Genomic DNA, 17,018 nt, shown 5'->3' with positions numbered 1-17,018 from the left:
CTCATGATGGGCATGTTGTTAAGTCGTGTGACCTAATAACTGCACCACGGTGTTAAATAATATACATAGTTTATTAATGATGAAAAAATTAATTTACTAAAACATATTTAACACTCTAATTACTATTTAATTATGTTAGTATGTAAACCTTCAAAAAGAACAACAGAATCCCGGATATAAAAATCAAGACTTGCGAGCAATTGCTTAAAAAACCTTTTAATGTATATAGACCGTTTTCACCAATGTACAATTTCGCTTTATCCTGCGCACGGTGTATTTACGCCCTTTCTTCTCGCGATGGTCATTGCGCAATCGCGTTACGCAGCGAACATGGTCCTTTTCCCGATCTCCAAAATTTCGAATATCGACTTTGACAACTGAGATGTGTACACCTGTCTCCGGTCATCATGTGTTTGGTTGGGTTTTGCATATGCCATTAAAGAGAGACGCGGTTTAAAAACCAGTAAATCTCTTCGTTTGATCAAGTTGTGTTGCAAACGCTAAAAACAAAAAAAAAACAGACTAGGATGTTCTCTTGCCAGAAATGAAAATTTTATTGCATTTTTTTTGTTTTTGAGTAAATGGTCCGTTATTCTGTATTATTTTTATTTTTTGCTGATACGTTAGCTGATCATTTGCGATAGGTATGTTTATTTTATGTCAAATGGCTACCAAGATTCATATACCAAAAAGCCTAACCCCCTTTCGGTAAATACTTTGCAATTCTAAATCACTCAATTGACATGATATATGGTAAAAACAAAAGCAAATCAAAAGCAGTTTTTTTTAAAAACAACATCCTATTTTGTTTCATTTCATTATTACACCTGTTTCCATCTACGTTCGAATCTCGTGCCGTTTGCATCGAATCGCAAACCGCCTGCTTCGAATCGCATGCCACTACGATCGAATGCTTGCACCCATGGTTGAATCGCGTGCCAGTACGGTTGAATCGCGTTCCACTATGGTAGAATCGTATGCCACTACGATCGGATCGTGTGCCGCTACCATTGGATTTCTGAAAGCAAGAGCATAGTTAACTGTTTGTTTACGTTTGAAAGCTGTTTCCTTCTTCGCCGACGGCATTTCGTTTGTAAAATAGTACTAATAAAAGGCAGTTATTCACTGATTACACGTAAAATTCTTGTTATCGACGAATATCGTGGTCCCTTGTTGATGGTAAAATCCTTGTGTTCAACTAATATTCGGTGTTCGTTGTTGATGGTAAAATCCTTGGTTTCAACCAATATTCGTGGGGTTTACCTATAATCAGAGAATAAATCCCATTTATTAGTATTTTACAAATGAAATGCCGTCGCGAAGAAGGAAACAGATTTCCAACGTAAACAAACAGTTCACTATGCTCTTGCTTTCAGAAATCCAATGGTAGCGGCACACGATTCGATCGTAGTGGCATATGATTCGACCATAGTGGAATGCGATTCAACCGTACTGGCACGCGATTCAACCATGGGTGCACGCATTCGATCGTAGTGGCATGCGATTCGAAGCAGGCGGTTTGCGATTCGATGCAAACGGCACGAAATTCGAACGTAGATGGAAACAGGTGTAATTTAAATATAAATTTTTCTTATGTTTCCAACTTTTTTTGAAAGCTGTTTCTAAAAGCTACTTTATACTTGCAATCGATCCGTCATACAACAATATGTGTAAAAATCTCTAGAAAGGAAATCTCGGCGAAGAAGGAAACAGCTTTCAAACGTAAACAAACAGTTTACTATGCTCTTGCTTTCAGAAATCCAATGGTAGCGGCACACGATTCGATCGTAGTGGCATATGATTCGACCATAGTGGAACGCGATTCAACCGTACTGGCACGCGATTCAACCATGGGTGCACGCATTCGATCGTAGTGGCATGCGATTCGAAGCAGGCGGTTTGCGATTCGATGCAAACGGCACGAGATTCGAACGTAGATGGAAACAGGTGTAAAAATATTACAAACAACATAAAATATAAAATTTGAAGTGGAAAAATGTAATATTAATACCAGAACATTAATTAATTCATCAAGATGTGTTTTATATTTCTTCACACCATCGCTTTGATAATATTTTTTGCATAAAACTGACCTCACGACACTAAGAAAATAACAATTCAGTGGCAAAAATCTGAATCCAAATGTAAGCGATAACAAGCATTGTTGGAGGAAATATTTATACCTTAAATTAAAAACTACGGTAAGATGCACACAAGGACCAAAATGTATTTATCAGCAAAAAAAACCTAAAACAAGATGTTCCAAATTGAACCCGGATGATGACGGTTTCTCACCGTCGAGCTTTGCTTCGTACTATTTTTCCTCTTGATGGTATCGTGTCTCGAGGCATCGCATGGCGTACATGGTCAGCATACGAACGAACGTACGAATCGAAGTCAGAAATCATGCTAGTAGAAAATGGATTTTAAATTGCATCAAATGGTCCTGGCGGCTGCACTTCTCGGCACACAGTGTTCATGAGGAGGGCAGCAGGAGGTTAAACACAACCTTGTGTGTCATGGTACCGTGATGCTTCCGTGCGGTGATTGCAATTGCACCGAATCACAAGCTCAGCTGGAACGCGAGAACAACGATTCGCTCGCAGTTCGATGGATATCAATGTTTAAATTTCGGATTTGTTCAGGGTGCCAACACACTTACACGCATACAGACAAACACACATCGTGTTGGCTTTCTGCCTCTCCAAATAATAAAAAAAAAGAAAATCTTAAATCGAGGACACATAATGCATCCATTTCCCCCGAAAAACGATTAGAAAGTGAGTAGGGTGGGTCGGTGAGGGTTTTGGTAACAAGCGATCGATGTTTGTGTTTTTTTCCATTCCAACTTTGTGCAATTCTTTCTGTTGCAGTTTTCCGGTTAAGAAACGGTTCTTGTGCGACTTCTTTGTCTATCCACTTGTTACACGTTGTGTAACTTTGCATTGCAATTACCGTGGTTGGAGACCGTAATGGAAGCAGGAAAATCGAAATTTATCGTAATCGGTTCTCCATTAGTGGTCACTGATGTTCAGGAGCGTCCGTTCCAGAATCGGTTGCGCGAGAGACATATACGGTAACTGTTTAGATACTGGATGAAACACGACATTTAAAGCAAAATTTAAATATTCTTCCATTTTTCATTTTGTTCGCCATGCCTGTTTACATGCAGCCGTAATAATATTTTTAGTGAACAGTTTGAGTTCATAGCTTTAAGTATTATGGTTTAGCTAGATAAGGTTTAGGTGTTAGTATTTGTTGTACAGCCCTCGTGGCAAACAATTGGAATAACTATAGTTTAATATAATAAAAAAAGCTTGGAACCACCAACTGACGAAATCATTGTGTTTGTGTTTTGTTTTCCTTTCAGTTACTAAATTCATCAAAACAGGGGTTGCCGACAAGAACGACTACCCACTCTTTTTCGAGAAGGTCATCTATGAGGTGGACATCGACGAAAATGTGGAAATCAATCACAACTTTCTCAACGTCAGCACAAAAACGCACGGTGAAGGTATGTATACAGCATACTGAACAATCAAAAAAATTTCTTGAAAAAATTTTCAAGAGAAAAAGTTGATATTAAGTGATTAAAAACAATAATTATTAAGATTTTTCCTCAATTCACAAAGTAAGAAACATTAAACAATTAGGCTCATTTTAAAAAAAGCCGTTATCTTGAAGAGAGTCAGCAAAAAAAACATAAAAAATGTGTTATCAAGTATTTGCCACTTGATTCAGATAATTTTCTGTAGACTCTGATAAAGCTTGCTTCAGATAGAATTGGAACATAGACAATTGCTTGTATCTCAGTAATTCATAATTGAAATTAAGATCTGTTTTTATGCAAATGTAGCGTTTTCTTCATACTTTTAAGGAAAAATACGGATAAAACTATTCTTCACGGTTTCGAAGGACTTCTCGAATTTTTCCTGTAACACGGCTCATTAGGCGGCGCACATCTTCTTCGTTCATCGTTTTAGCTATCTTATTCCATCAGGTCGTCATCTGATTGATGTCTTTGACAACCTTTCCCTTTGCCTTGAGTCTCCTCTTCATGACTGCCCAGTATTTCTCAATGGGGCGGAACTGGGGGCAGTTGGGTGGGTTAAGGTTTTTCGGAACAAAATGGACCCCTTTCTCTGCATACCATTCTCCAACGACTTTACTGTAATGAAAGCTTGCCAAATCTGGCCAACACATTACGCGATGGTCGTGGGATCGAATGAATGGCAAAATTCGTTTTTGGAGACACTATTTTTTATATAGTTCCGACGTCATTGTCTTGTTTGTAACGAAAACTTTCGTTTTTTCCACAGCTACAAATGCCCTCCCAAATCTTAAATTTTCTTGCAAATTTGTCGGCAAAAACTAATTTAAATTTGGTGGGAACATCCTCCCGACCCGTTGCCAAGTAAAATTTTTGACCTGGGATTTGCCCGAAGTCAGTCTTAACATAGGTTTCATTATCCATCAGAAGAAACCTGTCGAACTTGGTCAGCACCTGATCGTATAACTTCCGAGCACGAGTTTTGATCAAACTATTCTGTTTTATGGTGCGATTTGGCTGTTTGCTAGCTCGATACGACTTGATTCCTTCCCGGAGTCGAGTTCTCCTGACGGTACTATGAGCAGCACCGAATTTTCTGGCCAAATCGCGGTCCGACAGATTAGGATTCCTCTTAATCGTCTTCAAAATCTTACTACGCAGATTCCGGTCGACAGTTCCACTCCGACGATTGGCTTGAGGCTTCCGAATCGTCGTCAATGTTTCGTTATACCGTTTGATAACGCGCCATACGGTATTTCTGGGAAATTTCAACTTTTTAGCTAGCCTAAATGCAGACCACAAAGGATTTTCCAAAAAACTGTGCACATTTTTTTCCCTTCTTTCGGCTTCCATGTTGATTGTTTACTAATTACAGTCGATTTGCGGAATGTCAAAAATACATACATCAAGCTGACAAAATGCCCGACTCGTTGACGCCAAGAGCTTCCAAATCCGTCCACCAGGAGCGCCACAATATGAGCAACAGTTTGTTCCAATTCTAAATGAAGCAAGCTTTAAGAGCGTCAAAGCATAAAATCTTGAGCAAGGACGAAGAGTCCCCAGTAAAAAAGCATACCTTATGTTATCCCAAAGGTCGTTGGTTTTCCTGTACCCGTGGGAGTGCACGATGTCGGCCTGAGCAAGAAGTCGTGTTTACTTCCATTTATTGTGTACCTTACTCCTCCCGACACCGTTTTGCTAAGTAGCCTACAGCTGTAATGCATTCGAGTTCGTCCGTCTTTACATGACGCATGACGCTTTCCTCTGTTTGTCTGGATATATGTGTGGGTGTGTATGTGGGGTTGTTTGTTGATGTGAGTGCGAAGGTACCATACCGTTATCCGTACCGGCTACTTTCAAATAAGAAAACAAATTTATAGTATGTTTACTTTTATCCCCTACCAAAGCGAACCTAATTTTTTGTAGCCTTGGCGCGCATTCTCAATAGTCAAAGATTAAAAACTCTTCGGAGGGTGTTGTTTCTTTGGAAATAAAAGCGTACTCGAATGAGGAAACAAAACAATTTGGAGCAGGAAGTTTTTGTTCATCGTGTTTGTTTGTTGTTTTTTTGTTGTTGTTATTGTGTAGTTGTGTGCTTTGTATGAAAAACAAGCTTTAAGAAAAAAAACATACAAATTTCCCTCAGGTTTAATCTGAAACATAGTTGATCATTTTAATGTGATTAACGACAAACCAACTGTCCATTTGAAGCACGATCACATGTAAAGCAGATTTGGGAAAAAAGGATTGATAAACCATCGAAATACCCAATTTCACTCCTAAAAGTTGATCAATGTACCTCCACGTCACAGGCACATGTGTAATTATACAAGCAATCACATTGAAAGCTATGTCCAATAAAACATTTTGTATCTCATTAACATTAACCGTTACCACTTGAAGTTTATTGTTGAATTGTGAACAGCAAACAGACTTTGTGTGGTTCACCTTATCCTTTCTGTATTGAACATCATCTGCATATACGGTACGCAATAGCTGAAAATCGTATACCCTCTTCGTAATCAAAGTCGTTGTATTAAAGATTGAAGATTTTAAAGTGAAATATGCATCCAGTGTGTAAACATTATGTTGGAAGAGCGAAGGTTATCAGTAGACTTCTGAAAGAAAAATGCTACAAGACGGAAACTGTTCTCGAGAAAGCATTCATTGTACTATCGCCGAAAAAAAAGGCATATAATATCACTGAAGAAACAAGCAGCACTCTCTACTCCATACAAGAAGCAGGGAACGCGCTGAGACATTTCGCACGCAAACATCCTGCTAGGGGGCGAAAGTTTACTGAAGAATTATTTTTCGCTACTTTAAAGAACAGTTTCTTCTAGCGTAAAAGCTGGCATCTTCAGGTTTAACATTTCATTTTCGCTACGCATGAACTAATTTTGAACAATCAAATCGATATCTAAAGTAGGCCACATACTTAAACAATGATAACTTTCGATCGACAATAAATGCAAACGAACGGGAAGGTTTATTTTAGCGATGGTATGTAGGAAAACTTCTAAACAGGAAGCACCACCAACGTCAGAAACAATACCAAGTCAGCAATACAATTTCTTCCGATGCCGGTCCGACCGTATTTTCTCAATCACCAAAACCTTCGGGCTATAACCGTAGCGTTGCTGCCTGGCTTCCTATCGCAAATTCGAAATAAACATAAATCGATAAATGGAATCAAGCTGGTTGCACGCATATTAAGAAATGCTGCCATTTCCACTAGCAAGGAGTACGCTTGGTGTAAGGTTGGCATTAATTCAATAAATGTATCCCTTTACGAAAGTCAGTCAAGGCCATGACCATGGTGTACACGAGGTTGAAAACTAGCTGATTTTTCAATCAGTGTAGCTTTTCAATCCACTTCGCTGCTATTCCACAGCCGGAGATTTAATGTGCCGCCGGCTTTCAGTTAAGCTTGGCTGGCTTAATAATGGCTTAATAGCTTTGGTGATTGAAACATATGAGCAAAGGAACAACCGAAAATGGACGCCAAGCCTCTCTTCGTTTCTCCGGTGGTGGTTGTAAAGAGCATTTGTACTCTTGCGTAAATTGGGAAAAGCAAAGGACTAAAATGGAATAACGTAGCACAAGCTGCTCGCTGGTAATAGACAAAATCCTGTATCAGTGCTCATTCCACGGTACCGTGAAATGGGTGCGATCAGTATGAATTCTTCTCTGTTTGGGGCACCCAAACAAGTTGTCAATTAGCGTTGAGACAAATTAGGTCCTCTCTTGATGTGCAGGGTTTGTGACGGGCAAATATTTTGATTTGTAAAGCGTTTTTACCTAGAACCGTTTTCCTTGTGTCGGAGCTCGCGTGCGTGCGTAAAACGACGCAAATTAATGACCGTATAATTAGCCAGGTCTTAGCTTAGCTTTACAATCAGTTAAACGTACTTATCCCTTCAACCGTCAAACACGCTTAGATGATTTGTTTGTGATGTAATAGCTTCTAGGAAGTGTCGTATTCATATTTTTCCATGAGATGGGAAGGCTTTGATGAAGGCAGCGGATCTTTTAACCGGTATTGATGCTTAAGATATAATTATTTCTTCTATTGTGCTAAGCACTTATGTAACATTTAACCCTAATCTATTTGAAGCTCTTTAGATCTGACGCAATCAATGATGAATTCGATCCCGTTTGTGTTTGCGTGTGTTTATTTAATCTTATATGTATCAATCTATTTAGTTATTTTGTTTATTAATATAAAAAAGTAATCTATAAACAAAAAAATAATACATAGCATAAAACTTCTGATTGTCATGTTGATAAAAGAAGTGTAAGTATTAATCATTAAGTATAATCGATTTTTGGAAATAATTCGGTCCTAAATAATGCTCTCAGACATAAGTTTTAGCTTAGAGTCATAAAGGGAATAATTTCAAGAATTGACGACACGTCGATTGAACCGCTTATAAGCTTCTACAAAAAGATGCACTGAGCTGTCATCAGCCATGTCATGTCATGTTGAAGAGATTGTTGTGGCGATTTAAAAAATTGAAAATTTAGCTGTGACACCAGAAAATTTTAAAAATTTGACATTGGAATAATTTCAACACACAGCACATTCCTGTGTTACCAAAAGTTTTTACAGTCGAACGCAACAAGCCGGCTCAAATATTCTACGCGCGTATACACACCGCTCTGGTCATTAATACACCGTCGATTCTGCAGCGCTTTGCATAGGACGGAAGCTAATGTAAACATTCTTGGGGAGCGAAAGAACGTACAAAGCATATTTGGTTCGAAGTGAAGCACACACAGCTGGGTTTATTAACTATGTAGCAGTCTGTAAAACTTCGAGTTGTTTACAGGACCTTTTAATCTCGATCAGACGACTAAACGAGACCTATGTCAACGCGCTGGCAGTTCTACGTTTTAAAAAATGAGGAACAAGTTTCCGTCGCTGTCACACGTGATCGTTTTGAGGTCTAAATGGCATAAACACTCGTATCTACAATTAGAGTATATATGCTTATGGCTTAACGTTCTAACGTAGGATTTATAGTTTCCCACCTTTTCACGCATTTATCCCTAGCGTTAACACTGTACCTTTTGACGCGCCTACGCTATCACTGTAGGAGGTGTTTCAAGTGTTCTGTTTAATGACAAGTGCTATGGATGGAAATTCAATCCTCTTTTTATTGCCTTTCTCTGCCTTCTTTCTTTTTATTACTAAGGAAGAATTGGTCGCATTGATTACAGGCATAGGGGTATTGTTTTGAGCAGATCTTTACCTAGCACTGAAATCTGGATCTGGTGCATATTTCGAATATATCCCTACATTGTCATGTGCCTAAAGGTACTGCTTTCCTTGATTTTAAATTTAATTTGAATTTAAATAGTCGCGTTCTCAATACAGTCTAACAGTGGCATGATTTCAATTGTTCCAAGCATTCGAGCTAAAAGAAAATTGCACCTCCCCCCCCCCCCTCACCTCACAATCCTCGTCTAATTTGGTTCTAGCAACATCCCTGAGCGATGCAATATCGAAATGTTGCTGCAGTACAGCTGCAAAGCATTTTCTTAAGTTCCTCTCTGCAAATATTCACCTTTTCAAAGCACTCTTCAATTCCGCGAAGAAGCTTACGTTAGGAAGTAAAGCTGGGGAAAAGTAACAACTAAAGTATAAAGTATCACCTTAAGTAAATAGGATTACATCGATACAACGCCAAAGTCCGATGATGGTAACCTTGGCTGTAGTTTTAGCGGTAGTACATACTGTGCCGCATCTTGTAAGGGGTAGCGTTACCGGTGTCTGTTAGATTTTTGAATTGCATGGAAACCTAGTACGTTGGTGCTTGATTCCGGGAGAATGAACTTCATGGTACGTACAGCAAACTTCTCCTTGCATTCGTAAGATGGACGCATATTTTAGTAAAATTGAATGTAATAACTGTAAAAATAAGGAAACGAGCGATGTAGGTATTAATTCAATGAAATTTGTGTATTCAGTTCAGCTTTGCTTCTGTTTACGGTCACGCTCGCGGTAAGATTGTGGCGCTCATCGTCTGCTGTCATGCCCTCGTTATCTAGCTGTCATTTTGACTTTTTCGGGGGTAGCCCTCTCATCGTACACAATCTTCTTGGAAGTCGTGTCATGCACTGATGAATGCTTTCCTGCAACTTTTTCTCATAATTAGATTGCTACATTCCCTCGTCTTTACTGCCACCGTTATATTTCATTTGATCAGCGAACTTGCCTGAAATGATGTGGTGTGAATTGTGTTGTGCTATATGTACACCATCTCAGTGTATACACAGATCGAGTGCTGCGCAAATATCCTCATTCGTACTCTACTCGTTAGCTACGAATCCATTCACCGTTAAGAAATCAAACAAATCCTTGTCGAGAGTAATGTCGAGTATTGATGTTTTTGAAATGGTTGGGACAACGATTCAAAGCAAAACGGAAAGGCGTTCAGATAGACGAGTACCAGGTATTTAGAATCTTCCAAAATAGGTACATACTACAAAGGTACAAAGGTACTTTCTTGAGATACATACTTAACAAATTCCAATCCGCTGCTCATACGTTGCTTCTTCCCCGCCCTTGATTGGGTACCAAACATTTCATTTCAATCTTCATTACGCCGGAGCTAAAAACTGCATACCTCGGAACATCATCAAAGCGTTATATCGATGTGTTGGGAGAAGAACCATCAGTAATTATCAAAAAAGGCAAGCCTGCTCAGCATCTCACCAACCCTAGAAGTAACCAGTCGCATGTACTTTCCCTCGCACACGCTTCACATCCGCTTACGCTACAAAATATTTCCATCAAAAGTTGTGCAATTCTGAAGTCATTGCAGTCGTCTTACCAATTCTTGTACCACTTGTACCACTCCCTGTGTCAGTTACAAGCAACCGGCTGCTTCGCCGTAACTTCCGCTTCGAGCAAATAAACACGCTTGTAGCTTTCATGGTCAAGCATGGACTCGATTCGAGGATTAAAATTTGCCAAGCACCAAACACGCGCACTCTTTCCAATTAGTACCGGTCTGAACGACGAAATGACGGAATCAAGGGAAAATTACTTGCTTGTCTTTGGTAAAATCTCAGCTCAGCTGAGTAGATTAAATGTTATAGTTACAAATGGTACATAAATTGCATGGGTTTTTTTTGCACTTTTCCCATATACTCAGATTTAAAATCAGCAAACAACATATATTCTACTCAGCTATGCTATAAAAATTCCCTATTATTGAGGAGAGCACATTGCGTACCCAATGTTAAAGAACGTTCGATTCTATATGTATTTTTTTTCTTTCTATCCACAATAAACATCTCTACTACTACTACAAATGGTACTATACGGCATATTTTTGGGTCAGTCCGACTTTCGGTGAAGAAAACGGGAAAAGACATTCAAACCACCTCCGAAAGCAGACGATGGATGACTTTGCAGTGCATTTCGATCAGCGTAATCCTGCCATATATCTGAGTGGGACCTGATATTCCTGCCGGACTAGGAAAAGTTCATAATTACAAAATCTTTATATACTCTGGCAGAGTACAGTACATGGATATACTGTTGCGAGAAAAGATGTTAAGCGGATTTCGTTCAAAATCACTGAAACAAGGTATTATAGGAATCTTACATAATTAAATTACACACAATGTAAACGACGCTGTAAGGATTAAGTGCTTGCGATAACGTTTGTTTTTATCACTTAAAAGCACAGATTGAATCTCCCACCTATTCCCATCATATCGCGGGAAACAAGATTATCACAGACACAATTTCCTTATTCATCAGCTTTCATGTACTTTTTCCGCTTACCTAACACCTGGGAATTGAGACGTGTTGAGGATAAGCTAACAAGCACACATTCCAGTCCTTCGTTAGCATAATTCCAGTTTATGTTGCACATTCGCGAGAAGTGAAAGAATAAGAGCATAGTTCACAGGATGGTAATTAGAAAACTGATTTGAAATTATAATTACTTCATAAACTATTTCTTTTTACGTACAATTAATTAGTAAATCCTAAGGCGGGAAAAATAAAATGAAGGAAGCTGGGAAAAAGAAAATTTAACCTTACCACAAACACAGTCAACAACTGATGGTGTTTACTACTGATTTAGCAAGGATATGGATTCTTTCAAATGAGCTTTATGTGTTTTTAAGATTATGTTTTTGCAGTTGATCTATGTTGGCGTGAAATTTCATGTGATTCAGGATGTCAAGCGTATATTGTTAATATTTAACTTATACCGGTAGCTGCAGAACGTTTCGCTCCTCGTGCTTTTAAAAGAAATGCTAATTTGTTTGAATGCAGTCACTTTGGAAGGGAATAGAATCAATCAGCTGCTAGATAATTCGTTCAAAGTTCATCGATTTCCAAAGTATCCTTTAAATGCAGAGTTTGATATTATAACAAAGGTTTAAGATAAATACGACTGAACACAACAACAGACGCAATACCAAATGGAATGCCGCTGGCGTTTGAAATGAAATCTTTCAATAATCGATTCAACCCAACCCACTGCGGAAGAATCTGTTCCTCGCATTAGCTTCCAACTGGCGTGAAATAAAAGCATCTGTGTCCGTGTCGTTGATTGGCACCCCCATCCATCTTCCTGACAGCCTTTTTTCTTCACAGACGCAAGCTCAATCTGCTAGCTCCACCGGGTCGCCCAGGAATGGCTAAATTGAAATTATAAATCAACAGTCGTCGCCAAAAATCTCACGGCCCGGTGAACGGTGTTGATGCCGGAAACAATGTTTTAATTGAATTATTTTGATAACGATTTTCCATTGCTGCGAATCGAATTTCCTTTGAAATCCAGAAATGCGTGGAGTAACAGCAAAAAAGGCATGGGAAATAGAAGATACCCAAACCTGGGGTAGAAAAGAAACCCACAGTTGGGGGTACAGTTTCAAAGGAAGCTTTCGTGTGAAATGTATGGGGTCATCGTTTCTTTAAGGACATGATTGGCGTCCTTTTGCTTCAGGCATAGACGTTCGCACTGAAATTGGTTGTGCGTAGGAATTGGATTTCAAGGAAATATTCAGGAGTGAAGCAATTTGATACACAGTTTCACTTTATGAAATAATTATCCTTCAATTCTACTTGTTGGCTCATGCACAAGCAATTAAAGTAAATGAAAATGAAGATTTTTTTAGAATGTTAAGTTTTGGTTTGCAATTGAATATATTCAAAGTAGTTTTAAGCAATACGGCAAAGCCGTCCCTACTGAATAAAAAAAAAAAAAAAAAAATATTCAAAGTAGTAAAAGCGAATTATTTTAAAGGCCGGGCTACATTGATCGTACTCGCAAGCGTAATTTTGATTTTCACTAGCGCATCTGGCGGCGGCTGGTGGAAGCTTTTTTTTGGTCATCGAGGGAATGGACCTGCCGGATCTCAAAATTTAGTAGTTTTTCCATCGTTTTCTATTGCAAAAATGGATGCAATGCGTGCAAGACATGTAGATACGTAGATACAACGTAGATACGTTTTACAAAACTTTTCTCCTCCGATTTAGGTAAAAAACATGGAAAATTAACGTATTTTCTGGAGCGGCTCCAAATTGTTTGGCAAAATGCTTCGGTCAGCTGCCGCCAGATGCGCTAGTGAAAATCAAAATTACGAGTGCGAGTACGATCAATGTACCCCGGCCTTAACAATTTGTCGTAAAATTTGCTACACAAAACTATAAAGATAAAGTTATAAGCTAAATTGATAGAATCTTCAAATAGTTATATCATTAGCAGCAATTTTCTAAAAATTCATAAAACTTATCTTTTTTTTTAAAGTTTTTAAGTAGAAATAATTTTTGTATCTAACAAATACTTCCAAACAAAAGAAACTGCCAAAAATAAAACAAAGGAGACTAGATTAAGGTAAGACTAATTATAGCATTAATTATAGCATGTAAACAAATGAACTCAAATGGACAAATATATAAACATTAGTAAAGTGAAAGTTTAACCGCCTACGAGTTCTTTCTCCCTATTCCCGAATCTGACAATGTTTATCCCACTTTCACACCCGGCGTAATTTTATTCATTTCCCTGCGTGGTCACTTGAGCTTGCAGTATCTCAGAAAAAGCCTGTTTGATTGTTCAGTTGTCTACATTGTAAGTAAAGATTTTGACCCCACGAGGCGTACATTTAACGTGTAAACACCTCAGGCAGCCGTATACTCATCCTCAATCCTTGTCAACGTCATCCATTAGGCCCATGTGGACATCTTCTGGCAAAGCACATAGCACGTTTTACAAACCGTTGGAGAACGTGCTGCCATTAAAAAAAGAATGCAATAATAATAATAAAACAGAGTTTTAAAATCAACTAATTAAATAGCTTTTATGGCAACATCAGCGCCAACCTACAAACAGCAAATCCACGTTAATTTGCAATATATCTTCTAAAGGTGTGACGTACAGATGATTGAACGTACTTTTGAAGTCGTCCCACAATTCACCTATGTCGGGTCAAAGGTCAGCAACGACAACAGCATGGTAACTGAGTTGCGCGCAAGGATGCTGGCTGCCAACCGGTCTTACAGCCTACATAAATCAGTTCACCTCAAAGAACCTGTAGCGACGGACGAAGCTGGGACTGTATAGTACCTATATAGTACCGGTACTCACATACGCCTCTGAGACATGGACACTGTCCAAATCTGACGAAGCCCTCTTAGCCGCGTTCGAGAGGAAGATGCTCAGAAGAATACTTGGCCCCGTATGTGTTGAAGGACAATGGAGGAGCTATTATAATGACGATACCATACGAGATGTACGGCCACCTCACTGTCGTGCAGCGTATCAAGCTCGCCAGGCTCCGGTGGGCTGGCCATGTTGTACGCATGGAAACGGACGACCCAGCCCGTAAAAACTGTCTAGGCCGTCCACAAGGACAGAGGAGGCATGGTAGGCTCAAATGGAGGTGGCAAGATTGCCTGGAGGCGTCCGCCATTAATGGATAACGGACTGGCAGACGAAGGCACGAGACCGTGAGCGGTTTCGGACACTCCTGGGGCAGGCCAAGACCGCAAAGCGGTTTTAGCGCCGAATAAGTAAGAAAGTAAATATAATCTCCTGGCAATTAAACCACGCATCAAATGCACAGAGGGGAAAAAAGGATCTTCGACCATTTCAAGAGAAACAGGACCGATTTTGCAACGAATATCTACCATGCCAAGTTATGTTTAAGGCGTTTGAGAAAACGAGCATCACAAATTGTGCTTAGCTCAATTCTGATGAAATTAAATTCATTAATTTTATTTACATTTGAATTTATGCCCATCAGGGGCTATATATGCCAACATAGGGCAGCAAAAAGTAAAGGATCATGGGCGTGTACAGCGATAGTACGTCCTGATGCGACACCAAGGACATAACACAGCCACACTAAGACGAAGGCGGTGCTCATCAATAACGCTTCTTCTGTTGCAACTGGTGCCTAGGGTGTAATGATTTGCGCAGAAACAAATCTTTTAGCACTAAGACTCTATTTGTCCCAGCGATTTTCCCCCCGCCAAACTTTAGCCTACGCCTAATGAGTTATCCGTGCTAAGCGGTAGCACCAGAATATTGAAAAATAATACGAGCAATCAAGTGTGAATCTTTTACTGCATCCTTGCGGCAGCCAGGGTGGTAGCTACAGACCGAAGACATTCGGTGGAAACAGTAGGGGAACAGCAGCAGCAGAAGCAGACGTTTGACACCTTTGCTGCAAGTTGCGGTTATTACTGGGGGTTTCACTGTAACCGTAAACGATTTATTTCCTTATAGTCATCCTTCTTTCTTCCTTCCTTCCTTCCTTACATTTATCCTTAAACGAATTAGTAAAACTGCTATTTAGTGCCAGAGTGGAAGCAAGATGAGAGAAGCACGGAGAATTTTGTTCTGTTATTAGACAAGCAAAACACCATAAATACTTTAACGTTTCCCCGGAATGTACTTCACTGATCAAGCAACATTTAATTTTTGATCCAAATTCAATAATGATGTTAGGATTTCTTTTTTGTATATGATAAAAGTTAGTTATTCTCAATATCGGTAGAAAATGTGATTTCTCATTTTCATCTTTTATCGTTTGAATAATAACATATAGTGTCCAGGTTGCTCTTAAAAGGCTGTCAGAGATCTAAACACTTCATGTGGCATACTTAATGCCTAAGGCAAGCAACATACTCACCAATCGTACGTTCAACAGCCACCCAAGATCTGGAATACATCCTCAACATCAATAAGAGCCAAATTCGCTTCAAAGAAAACAAAATAAACTATTTAGTTTAGTTTAGTTTAGTGTTTATTAATCGATGGACTATAAAGCCCTCTCGAGTTAAAATTTGTTTACAAAAGACATTAGATAACAAACAGAACAGTTATATATATAGTTATTGTTGGACGCATTCCGAACAATTGAAAGTGATGTCAGCTCCGTTATCGTCATTCCAGGTTCATAGATATCGTCAGCTGAATTTAGTAGACGGCACATACAAAGAGGAGGTTGCGAGAGCCAAAGGTTGTTCGGATTTCAACGACTGCCAGCATTGGCCGGCGACGAAGTATTCTGGCAGGAACATAGAGGTGAATCCTTGAAAGTAGCTCGGGACAGTCGATGGTTTCGTTTAAGATTCCCGTGATAAATGCCAGTCTGGCATGCTCAACACGTTCGGCGAGTGCCGTGGCGAGATATTCATATTTGAATAACGGTTCCTGAAACTGGTTTTAAGTGCATAGTTTCAAAATACTTTACTTACCGCCAAGTAAATGCTGTAAATATTGTGAAGGCCAAAAATTGGTCGTAAAAAAGACTTCACGACTGAAATAGCCTATTCCTATTCAAATCCCCGTAATGTTCCATCTAAACACCCTGAATAGTAAAAAAAATAGTAAAAATATATGGAATTTCTTCGAAGTATATAAAGGTTAAAGGGCCGTTGAAGTATAAAAGCTTATAGAAGAGTAGCAGTTTCTAAACATGTCAAAATTTAGCAGTTTGAATAATTTCAGGTGAAAAATATAGCGACAATTTTTTCCCTTCCACTGGGGGAAATAATTCTTGTACTTTAGGGACTGTTTTATATTTACATTCATGATTACTCCCTACCCAATGGTGCCAGCATTTTCAGATTCTGTTAGCAACTTTGGCCGGCCTCAATTTGCTACTGAATGCTCGGCACGGTCTAGATTCGAAGTTGTACTTAATCTAATGGCCAACGGTTCACTTGGTGAAGGTAGCGAATTGTGGAATCAAAGATTGAGACAAAAGCCAAATGACACCGGAATCCAGGGATTCGGAAACATTTTCCTCGTGGTGCAGCACCACGCCCCTGTCTACATTTAATTTTTCTTGTTGTACAAATTTCGGCCGACATTTTGCAACTGAAGAAGATTCTGCAGAGCATGGAGATGGTGCTTGTGTAACCTTTCTTTGTCTTTTTTTAATTTTCAACCCATGTCTGCTGGTCTGTTCCTAGCCGACCACTAGA

The 17,018-nt window shown here is 39.2% G+C and overlaps 1 protein-coding gene across 1 annotated transcript in view; it reads left to right on the top strand.

Moving 5' to 3' along the window:
- Nucleotides 1-17,018, top strand: part of LOC1279108 (putative neural-cadherin 2) — a 133,550-nt gene that overhangs the window by 61,484 nt on the left and 55,048 nt on the right. Inside the window, exon 6 of the mRNA XM_061653489.1 lies at nt 3,371-3,514. Within this exon, the coding sequence (XP_061509473.1) occupies nt 3,371-3,514 (144 nt within the window). The remainder of the gene's footprint in view (nt 1-3,370; nt 3,515-17,018) is intronic.

Source organism: Anopheles gambiae, chromosome 3, assembly GCF_943734735.2.
Source record: "Anopheles gambiae chromosome 3, idAnoGambNW_F1_1, whole genome shotgun sequence".
NCBI lineage: Eukaryota > Metazoa > Arthropoda > Insecta > Diptera > Culicidae > Anopheles > Anopheles gambiae.
This window is presented reverse-complemented; position numbering and strand designations above follow the sequence as displayed.